The 11635-nt window shown below is 39.7% G+C and overlaps 1 protein-coding gene across 2 annotated transcripts; it reads right to left on the reverse strand.

Moving 5' to 3' along the window:
* Nucleotides 1-500: 500 nt before the first annotated feature.
* Nucleotides 501-11575, reverse strand: LOC111341650 (death domain-containing ATP nucleosidase). 2 transcript variants are annotated; one of them, XM_088755659.1, is made up of 5 exons: nucleotides 11461-11575; nucleotides 5459-6201; nucleotides 4601-4786; nucleotides 3471-3572; nucleotides 501-1632 (listed from the first exon to the last, which is right to left on the reverse strand). In XM_088755659.1, exons 2-5 carry the CDS (start codon nucleotides 6186-6188, stop codon nucleotides 1598-1600), a joined length of 1053 nt encoding a protein of 350 aa, XP_088611785.1. In that variant the 5' UTR covers nucleotides 6189-6201; nucleotides 11461-11575; the 3' UTR covers nucleotides 501-1597. The 2 variants fall into 2 exon arrangements, with proteins under 2 accessions (XP_088611785.1, XP_022804358.2); XM_022948623.2 differs by lacking the exon at nucleotides 3471-3572.
* Nucleotides 11576-11635: the final 60 nt, after the last annotated feature.

Genomic DNA, 11635 nt, shown 5'->3' on the forward strand with positions numbered 1-11635 from the left:
AAAGCAACGGTTCTAAGTCCAGCTCCAAAACATAGAGAGATAAATAAGTCGGAGACAATGAAGTGACTCTGCCGAAAATAAAACTTTGCTAAACCGAAGGAAACAAATAAAACAAAAATAGAAAAATAGGAGAAATGCAATGGTAACCTTCGAGGACAGTTTCAAATGCATTTATTTGAGCTCTCTTCTGCCGAAATCAGCAGGGATGGCGAACAAAGACCAAAACGCAATAGTAAAAGTAAGTTTTAAGCTTCTGTTGTTCTTTTGTAAACAATCGGAGGATCACATTTATGACGGAGTAATGTGACTAAGCGATTAAGGCTCCCGATAGATGCAAACATGAATGTGGCTATGTATCTTACTGGTCGAATGGGCATGAACTTTTTTTCAATCTGACTGAAAAGTTACGGATCTCCTTTGGGAACACACACTTTGTTTACTGAATTGTTCACTCCTTTACTGATTAAAACCGCTAACACTTGAGTTACAATGCTGCACGATCGAACTATAACATGATTTTATTTGCACACTCGTGGAATATCGAGTGAAACACTTGAAGAGAAATTCCCCATCTACGTGCACCGACCCATGTATTATTCTCTATGTAAAACTGCTGTAAAATTAATTGCACGTTGATCGAAATCTGTCATGATTTCGACCGAAAAAGAATGTGTTCTACATTTGGAGTGAAATGATCAAAGGTATCGGTGGGGGCGAACTGGCATAGGCGTGAGCGAAAATGTTTTATTTCTGGCGGCGAACTCGCAAGAGTTGTAAGGGATGAATGTGCAATGAGGTGAAACCTTCATAAACTATTTTCCGCTCGCCACAATGATTAATCCTTTAACCCAAACAGTGCCAGAATTTATTTTCTCCATATAGTATCACTCCTGAATGAAAAATTAAGGTCACGAGAATAAAGGAAATGATCATCAACTTAAAAAGCTCTTGATTGTTAGACGTATTCTCTTTGTCAGTTCTGCAGGAAATGCGTAGAAAAAAATTAAGAGAAAGCGCACCCTAATGTCGGGGTGTGAGGTATAAAGACGCTTCAGGCCTGGATTGTTCTTAGCACATCTGACTGATTTCTAACATCAATGTTATTTTCGTTAAAACAACGATTTTTCTATCAAAAAAAGGAATACTTATCTATTCTTTGAGGTAATGTTTTTCCCTGTCTTCGAGCGCAAGAAAAATTAATGACTTTCTAAGCACGAATATTTGTTGACACAGTTGCTCCACAAAGTACTAGATTGATGGAAAATAAACTTAAAAAGGCAGAGGAAGCAATTTTGAAAAGCCTCCATCTTTTGCAATAGAGGGCTACAGAGTCATTCCCTGCACTCCAATTGCAACAAAACTCTTCTGCTTGAAGTTTACATCAATCCCACCAAATGATGACAAGGCATTGTACAACTCTGTGTAAGTGGCATCTTTGCCTTTCCTTTGTTTCCGAGCCCTTAACATACCGTAAGCCTTATTTGCCAGCCCTTTATGTTTTTTAAAGGCATCTATTTCGCCGCTTGGGTCGAATCCCAGTCGTTCTGATAGGTTCTCCCATTTTTTGCTAAGTTTCCGGGACAGAGCGTCTAACTCGTCAAAATATGGTGCACCAGTCTTGAATCGAAAAAGCTGCGGATAATAATGGGGAAGAAAATATTAGAAAAGGGGTGCTGTAAGGCAAATAACGAACATCCATGGCGAAAGGTGATTTCTTATATAAAAACCAATGAAATACCTGATGAGCTTTCGCACGAAAACGTAACATCTTCACAGTTAAGTGAAAAAAAAAAGTTTTAACATATATATGACCCGGGAATCTTTAAAATGGGCAATGCTCATGTTTACTTTTTAGGGAAGGGGAAATGTTTCAGTATAATCCGTCAATGTTTACAACAAAATGCCAAATTCTGGACTACGGACAGACGACTCTCGTAGTATTTGTATTAGGCGTTGTTCTTTTCCCTTCCACTTGTTGCCCAAAAAAAGAACGCCGCAGGATAATATCGGAAACGGTGTAGATCAGAGTATTCAGTCATAATTGCTAAAAGGGCAGATAATTGACTTAATTACCGTCCAGACTAATAAGAAACAAATGATAATTGTCAAGTGCCACTGCAATAAGCCAAAAACAAAATTGTTTCATTTAATCACTTTCACCAGAGTATGGTGAGGGTCGCACAACAGAGCGAGGCTCCAAATTAAGTGCGCCCAATATCCCACCCATCCCACCCCAGTGGAGGACATCCATCACACAGTAATCTCGTGTGTGGGAAATTAACGTCTCCTACCCCCAACCCTGCAGGAGACGGGACCTCCATTTATTCGTCCCTATCCGAGAAGACTAGAATATCTAACCATTTCTTGATGTTATAGAAAGGCAGCAAATTCTTCTCAATTATTTTAAGACCCTGAGTGTTGGTCCGGCCGGGGCTCGAACCCTCGATCTCCCGCACAACAGTCCAGCGCTCTATTCATTGAGCTAACTGGGAGGCAAACTATAACCTGGTGGTGGAATTTCCACTGTCGTCTACTTTACTAGTGTCAACAGTCGTGAATTTCACTGGATTCACTCGCGTAAAAAAGAGCAACTTTTCCACAGACCGCTCATACATTTAATCTATTCAATTGTACGCTGTAAAAGATTCCACGTTTTAAAGATTCCCGCTTTCAAAGATTCCCTATTTTAAAGATTCCCTATTTTAAAGATTCCCTATTTTATAGATTCCCTATCTTAAAGATTCACCATTTTAGAGATTCCTTATTTTAAAGATTTACCATTTTAAGGACTACCATTTTAAAGATTCCTCATTTTAAAGACTCGCTATTTTAAAGATTGCTCATTTTAAAGTTTCCCAATTTTAAAGATTCCTCATTGTAGGATTCGTGTCGAGTGTGTCTGTAATCGATTTCTGATTTCCTTTCATTTTTCCCGATACAGTCTAAAATCTTTCAAATTAGCATTCGAATGGGTTTCCAGAGACAAAATTAAATCATGTCTTGTTTCCTAGACACGCTGTCTAGTAAATGGAGAATTGCTGAAGTTGAAAAAGTCCTCGAACACAGGCCGGAACCGTTCAAAAAATTTTTTTACAACATATTACTTCGCCAATCACGATGTTGTTAAAAGGATTTGTGAAAAGTAAAGATGAGAAAATTGAATATTTTGAATATTTTCAGCACTACAACGTGGGGGGGGGGGGGGGGGGAGGGGAGGGTGGAGGAGGTATACCCCAAATTTACCCCAAATCTGTTATTGGAGGGGTTACGGCTCCCCTCGGTCTCCCTGCCTCCCCCTTCCCACCTGCCCCATCGCCCCAATGATTGGAATTAAGGAATTTTATCAAAATCTAGGGGAAATATTTCCACAACAAAACCCTCGAGCAATCAATTTACATTTTTAACTCTTCGGCATTGTACTCAAAAGATCTCAAAGGTTTAAAGTTCTAATCATTCAAAAACATTACCACCTGCTGTCCCTTTGTTTCTCTTAGAGTCTGAGCTGGAAGAACGAGATGAGGACCGTCGTCTCTTTCGGGGAGAACTGTCTTCATCATCCGAATCATCTTTCACTGATATCGACAAGAAATCATCACTTCAGAAAAACATATTGTAATTCGTATTTCAGTGGATGATTTACTAACGGAGAGGTTACAACTGACGCTTTCAGTTATCCTTGAACATAAAATAATTTAACAGGGCACCTAGGTTTGGATTAAAAATGACAGAAATCCCCTTTGTACCCGGCAACAGTTTTCCTCGAGTAACTTTACATATATTACTTAATTTGTCAGTCACTCTGTCTGTCTTAGAATCTCTCTACGGCGTCTAATTTACATTATCAATTTAATTGATAAAACCAAATTTTTAATTACGAGCATTTCTTTGGTTAACTAATTACTTGTCTGATTGATTACTCAATTTATTAGATCAATTTTGGTCCTTGCAATCTGATTGGCGCTCATCGGTGAAATTTAGTCACAAACGGACTGCCTTAATTGGATCTTTTTCCCAGCAAATGAGAAACCTTTACAAAGCAAAACGACCAATCAGCTTTCAAGGCCTAGGCTTGTTTAAAGTAACCAATCACATTGCAAGGAAATGAAAGACAACTTTTATAATTTTGAACAAACAAATCAGTTCTGGATCAATAAGATATTTGTAGAGACTAAAAAACTCCTATATTTGAGCGACATAATTTTGCAGTTTAAAAATGGATGGAATCAAGTGGTAATTGAACTGCTTTTCGTGTAGTTTTGGTCGGAAATTATACTTGTGATTTCGAATCAAACTTGCGCTGCGCGCCCGCTCAATTTTGAAATCGCGCGTATGATTTCAGATCTAACATGATATATGTGCAAAAAATTTCAGCATGCTCATTGGCCGTGAACACATCGATTAATCCTAAACACTGCCGAAAGTTGAAATTGACCACAAAAAGTTGAATCGAGTGCAGAGCGCAGCTTCAAAGCTATCCACTGTATTGGTGTGTACCAATATACATCATCAAAATCTGAATGCCAACAATTTTAGAGTGTGGACAAGGACTTTCCTTTTCCTTCTATATCTGTCATACAATTGCTGCACACTGTACACTTACCTTCAAAGTGAGGCCAGGACTCAAAAACATTGACATCCTTCACAGCGTGCGTGACGAGAGAGGCTGCCATAATACTGGCGAATTGTCTCCAAGAGTCAGTTTCGGATTTTTTTCCATCTGCATAGTCTGAAACGCCCTTAATGACACACCATTCAATGTCGAGGTCGTAGGCGGCTGCAAAAAGACCTAAAATAGAAGCATTTGGTATTTAAGAAACACCAGAGAAATAGTTTTCAATTGTGCTCTTCAAATAAGCAAATTGATGAATAAATCAGTAAGTACAAGTGGCGAAGAAATGAAGTTATCCTCGCAGTTGAACAACACTTAAAGAAAGAAATTAATTGAAATTGGACATCACCCTATAATGGGAGACATGCAGGCACACAGTTAGAGAGGCAGAAAGAGACAGAAAGAGACTCGGCCACGTATTCAGACACACGTACACAGACAGCCAGATACACGGAAAGGTAAATATACTAAGAGACGGTAAGAATTGAATAAGACAACTGCTTAAGAGGAAGGGGAGCAAGCAAGGGAAAAAAGTGAGCGGAAAGCGGGTGAAAAAGTAACGATTTTTGAGCACAGTGCAATTGAAAATATTCCTGATAGACATTGATCATGAATGATCCAGAATGAAAGTCGAGTTACTAAATCAACGTGAATTAATGGTGAATCTAAACCTAATTTCGCTGTCAAACGTATCCTAGCATTTGTAAAAGATGGAAAATAGAGACTGACAGACACCACAGGCAGACAGACTGACAGACAGACAGACATACCGACAATACAGACAGACTGACTGCCAAATAAGGCCCTGTATAGATCTGAATAATCTAAAATAGTTATACTGTTCATTACCTTCCCCTTCACACTCGATAGCTATCGCTTCATTAACAAGTTCGATCAGTTCAGCACGTCGATGTTTGTCATCTACCACCTCAGGCCCACTCAGAAACACGCCTTCTTTGCAAACCTTCACATCCTGACTGGCTGGGTTCTCTAAAGGTGGTTTCCATCCATCTGTAATATTTTTGATGAAGTTCAACAGATTCTTACTAATAGGAACCACGACGTTTCGATTTTCGATCCCTTTTTCCGTCCTTTTTATGGAGGAGTAGGTTGCTAATTTTCGGCATACGACCACATCACCTAACTTTAGTTTCTCCTTCTTCAAACTGGCACAGATACCTACATAAAAGACTGCTCTGGGCCTTAAAATTGGGACCGCGTTCCGGACGGTAATCACCGCAGCACCTACACCGCTGGCGCCCATCTGGCTTTTCATCACTGCGACCTTCATTTTCTTCTCGCCGTCGCCAATATCTCCGAAGTATATAAAGCCAAGAGATATGTGATAACTCTTCTCAAGATCTTTAAGAAAAGTCAGACAGCCAAGGAATTCAAAGTCCCTCACCGTCAACAAAAGAAAATCGACCGGTAGGATGTCTTTTTTGGTGTCTTTCCAAAGCTTTGTCTCCGTCGGGAGATCTTCATCTTTTAGAACTTTAAGTTCCGGATCTAACTTTGGTGGATTCACTTGATTGCTTGTTGTGGGATTTCTATTTCCATTAGTGTTAGTGTCTGCCATAGTTTACCTTTTCCTAGGAGGAAATAGAAGTAGTAGTAGTAGTAGTAGTAGTAGTAGTAGTAGTAGTAGTAGTAGTAGTGAACTTTATTTATGTGTCGTGAAAACCTAGCGCATAGCACTAATTGGGGACACAGGGTAAAAGCTTTAAAAATAAGAAATCCGGAACCTATTTACAGAATTATTTACCCAACCTATTAGCAGTTAAAATTATTTATCAATGTCCTAGAGTTAAAAATCAACTATTACAGAGCGCACATTTTTTGCATTCATCATCAATCATGACAGTCATGTCCGTTCTCCTGATTTGGCTCTTAAATCCGTGCAGGCTGTCTTCACTGTGTAACTCTTTTGTAAGTTTCGACCAGAGGAGAGGGCCATAGTATCTTATAGAGTGTTTACCATATTTTACTGTATTAAAGCGAGGGATTCTAAAATCTGCATTTCTTAGAGAATATCTTCTATCGCAGTTAACTTCTGACATAAATAGTTCCTGTATTTGACAAGGAAGTAAGTTCCTTTTTGCCTTGAACATAAGGATTGCCATGTCCTGGAGCCTTCTGTTCACCAGTGATGGAATTTCAGCCAGCTTCAGCAGGCCGTCATGTGGAGGCGCGGTGGCCTCATGGTTGGTGCGCTCGACTCCGGATCGAGTGGTCCGGGCTCGAACCCCGGCCGGGACATCGTGTTGTGTTCTTAGGCAAGACACTTTGCTCTCACAGTGCCTCTCTTCACCCAGGTGTTTAAATGGGTACCGGCAATTTAATGCTGGGGGTAACCCTGCGATGGACTAGCATCCCATCCAGGAGGGAGTAGAAATACTCATAGTCGCTTCATGCTACAGAAACCGGAGTTAAGCACCGGCCTAATGGGCCACTAGGCTCGTAAACAGACTTTACTTCAGCAGGCCGTCATAAGAGAGTGATTTATCGTTGAAAACTACTCTCAAGGCCCTTTCCTGTAGTCTTTCAGCTTTACGTTTGTCTGAGGCTCTGCAGAAATGCCAGATGATACTGCAGTAGGTCAAGTGAGGTAAAATGGTGGCTTTATAGGGTTGTAGTTTAGCGTAAGTGGGTATTAGTTTTCTTAGACGACTTAAAACTCCTATCTGTTGACTTGCCTTTTTACAGACTAAAGTAATATGCTCACTAAAATTTAGTTCAGAGTCCAGGAGTACCCCCAACAGTTTGATAGATTTTGATTGTTCAATGTCAGCCCCATCTATATGCAGGTTTATACTATTTTTGGCCTGTTGGAAACTGTACGTTACATTTATTAATCTTAAACATAAGTGATTTCGTTTATCTATTACATTACCAAACCGCATGTATGCAGCACGTGTCTTATCGCCCCATATATGGTGCTGTTCCACGTGCTTACAATGAGACGTGGTGTGTGTTTTCGTGAGAGTTGTGAGAGGGAGTTAATTGGAGTGTAATAGGAAAATCGAACCAAGAAAATAAATCGTGAGTACGCTAGCTTTTGCACGTTTTCGACAGGCCTCAGTTCCAGAACCCATAAGCATGAATTCACTTGTAGCAGGTTTTCTTTGTACCATTCAGTAATTTTGCTACCTTCACTCAGCAGTTTCTCTCCAACAATACTAACAGACGAGCCTGATGCAAAAATTTGATGATCGTCTGCATACATGGAGATTCCCTCCTCAGTTATATAAGTGCGATCATTTTGAAATGAGTTCCACAAGAGGGGACCAAAGGAGGACACTTGAGTACAAACTCTTATTGTATCTTTCCACTGACTCGTCACAGGACCCAACTTCACCCTGTTCCGTCTGTGAGAGAAATACGCACGCAGAAGGTTGAGGGCTGATCCTTAAAATTTGTATGATTCCATTTTCTTAATGAGCAGTGGTGGACTAACAGAGTCAAATGCCTAACTCATGTCAGAGGATAATACTCCTACAACTTTTCTACTATCTAGATCCAGCTTCCATTTCTCAACTAGTCTCAGTAATGTGGTTTCACATCCATCGTTCTTTCGATAGGCTGTCAGGCTATTGCTAAGTTTAGGATCCATATACTCTGTAAACTGCTTTCCCACTTTAGACAGTCTATAAGCTACTATGCTGATTAGGAGTGAATAGCCCCAGGCTGTCACGGTCTGAATCTCTAAATATTAGAAATGCAGACATATCATCGTTTTTTTTTTGGCCTACAATATGCTTATGATGAAAAATAACAATAGTGAATAGAATAATTTCAAGACTGTTCAATTGTTATCTTTGGCACAAAACCACTGAAAGGAAACATAACGGAAGCAGCAACTGGGTATATTTGAAATGATCTATTGTTGATAAGGTCACTTCTTTGTTCTTGTCTCAAGTGCGTGTAAGTGTTTGTTTTTCGTATATGACAGATTTCCAGTTTCTATTTAATTCATGTTAAGATGGTTATTTTGAATTCCTGGGTACAAAAAAAGGGTAACCACTTATTTCATGATTGCGGTGGCGAATTTACGCTTCGAGCTTTCGTAACTCGGTTTGCCATAAGTCTAAGATCGTCTAACCGCGTGGGAAGTGGAAACGATCTTTTGGCGCAACGTTCCTTACTTCCCGTCCAATATGGCTGCCGTTAAAGTTGCGTCGTACGTTCACAGGAGTTTGGAGATAAGGTAACTACCAACAGAACATATTTGGTGTAAACGAAGAATTCTATTCGTCCCTTTTATTTTTCCGATCTAGGATTATGAAAATCTCTGTCGTTAAACTTTAATCATCAAACTACGAGTCACGCTTCATGGCGTAACTTGAAGACCCTCTTTCAACCTTGCGTGTTCAGCGAGTTCGACCGGCGATTATTAACGCTTGTAGCGACGAAAAGCAATTTGAAGCGAGTCGTCGCTTTCCGCGTGTCACTAGCTGTGGTCGCGCTGGAGATCGCAGTCGTGATTAAGTTTGATTAATCATGATTTAAGGTAGGGCTATTAAAAATCGCGATTTAGCAAGCTGTAAAAGGAGACAGGAAAGCCTGTCATGTCAGAGCCGTCATCACAACGCACATGATCGCTTTTCTTTCGCAAAGTACATTATAATTGACTCTTCTTTTCCATAAATTTAGATATCGCCATGGCTGATCAAACTCAAATTGCTCTCGTCCTCGTTGCTTTTTAATTTTTCGGAGGGCCATAGCAAACGCACGTTCGCGTCGTCTCATAAGGCTTCGTATGTTTTGTTTGTTTTTAAACCGGCGGAACGAGTTGTGTTAAAATACTATAATGATATACACGTTGCGCAACGATCGACCAGGGGACTGTGATGTCTGTGATATCGCACAATAGATTTCAGACTTGGTTCCTGCTTGATAGGATAAATGAATACTTCTCAGGGGCAAAACTTTTGCGCAAACATCAAAATATCTGGGTAATAATGATATTTGTGCAAGCACATGATTGGCTCAACTGACAAGCTTTAGATAAACCTTGAGATAAATCCTACTTTTATAGATGCTTAAAAATGCACTTTAGGTGTTTGAAGTCTATTGCTTCATGGTGTCAATTACATTCTTGTTGGCTGTGATCTTTGAAAATATGTTTTTGGGTTTGCTCTTGAGAATTAGTGAAAGCTGATTGGAGATACCTTAATTGTGATTCAACTCTGTAGTGCTATCACAGCCACTAACAAGGTGTTTGGAATAGTTTAGGGGTCGCAAAATCACCGACACCAGAGAGGCAATTAATGGGAACTGGAGAACATCTAAAACTAACATTCTACCCAGATTTAACAGAGATACAACAAAGACTTGACGAAGCTAAGATGTGACCGTCATCTGAAACGACAATGCGACAAATTTCTATCAATTTAGGCGAACACTTGTGTAATTTCCGATCAAAAAGTGTGTAACAAACATATATCAATTCAATAATGCACTCTAACAATGAAGAGCACAGATAGATATTTAAAAGAGATCAATGTCCTAGCATTCTCAAAGGTAAATGGTGGACAGTTGTGACCTCTCATGTGAAAACATTCCTAACTGTAGCCGTTGGAACAGTGAACAGAACGGCAAGCAAACGGGTGACGAACGGCTAGGAAAGCTGTTGGAAACGGATACTGTGAACGGATGAACGGCTAATTAAAATTTTCGAATGGATGAGGTCAAACGGATGAACGGCTAGTGAAAATTTTCGATTGGACAAGGTGGAATGGATGAACGGCTAATTAAAATTTTCGAACAGATGAGGTTGAAGGGATGAACGGCCAATTAAAATTTTCGAATGGATTGGGTTGAATGGATGAACGGCTAATGAAAATTATCGAATGGTTGAACGGCTAATTTTTCGAACACTGAAATGAGCCTCACACATGAGATCGAATGGATAAACGGCTAAGCGGTCGAACAAGTGATCGCCTGTAGAAATTATTTGAACAGATGTTTTCGTCAAAATGAATGCTGACACAGTATTCAGGCATCCCAAGCTCTCGTCTTGAGCTAAAGCAAAGGATTATTTCATGAAAGCGTGGGTGACGCGGTGTTAAGTTATACGAGGTATTTGACACAATCTGTGAAAAGATCACTTGAAACGAGTCGAAACTCAATCGTTTGAATAACTTGACTTCGCTTTCGGCGCATTCAAGTGGATTATGATTAATATTTTTATTATTGAATTCGACCAATTAATATAAGGTACAACCAAGGAACTTGCATGCGAAAAGCATACAATTCAATACTTCTCAACTTCAATTCGGGTTTAAATTTCCATAATCCCAGCTTCCTTGTCACTCCATCAAAAATGTCTTGCCTTGGTAACTGCTAACAACTTTCATTTTACACAATCACAAAATGGAGAATTCAACGACAGAAGATATGGATTGCAATCAAACCAAAAATGTTCCTACCATTGTTGGCAAAGTGCCAAGTGAACGGCTGATGAATTTTCCCCAGCAGATAGGTCGAACCATTGGAACGGATGATGAATATTGAAGAACAGATAGCTGGAGGCATTCAAACAGATTATGAATATTCAAGAATGGATAGCTAGAGGTGTTCGAATGGATGATGAAGTTTCTTAAACGGATAGCTCGAACGGATGATGAATATTCAAGAACAGATAGTTTGAGGCGTTCAAACGGCATGCCAATCCAGTCGAACGGCCGATGAACGGCTGGTGAACAGCTATCCGTTTAAAATGGCTGACCGTTCGGAACGTTTTCCTGTGAGAGGTCACATTTGCTCTGTAAGCATGAAGCCTGATTTTCTCCTTGATTATGTCAAATCAAAGAAAAAAACCTTAACAAGATAGAAGAATTGCAACTTACCTATCAGTCTTGCTTGTGCCAAAGCTTACAAATAGATCAACAAGTTTCAAGGGCATCAAACTTGCTATTTATATGGGCACGATGATGCTTCCCGAACATTGGAAAAATGAATAAACATGAATTATAAACATGAATAAATACTGTAACCATGGGTGATCAACACGTGTTTGTCATG

Source organism: Stylophora pistillata, chromosome 3 (genome assembly GCF_964205215.1).
Source record: "Stylophora pistillata chromosome 3, jaStyPist1.2, whole genome shotgun sequence".
Lineage (NCBI taxonomy): Eukaryota > Metazoa > Cnidaria > Anthozoa > Scleractinia > Pocilloporidae > Stylophora > Stylophora pistillata.

What these genes read in the sequence shown, in the direction of transcription:
- LOC111341650 (XM_088755659.1), bottom strand. Translation starts at nt 6,188, where the DNA reads ATGGCAGACACTAACACTAATGGAAATAGAAATCCCACAACAAGCAAT. An exon ending in GTCCTGGCCTCACTTTGAAG is followed by an intron (nt 3,573 to 4,600) that starts GTAAGTGTACAG and finishes TGTCGATATCAG; the next exon opens with TGAAAGATGATTCGGATGAT. An exon ending in GAGAAACAAAGGGACAGCAG is followed by an intron (nt 1,633 to 3,470) that starts GTGGTAATGTTT and finishes TATTATCCGCAG; the next exon opens with CTTTTTCGATTCAAGACTGG.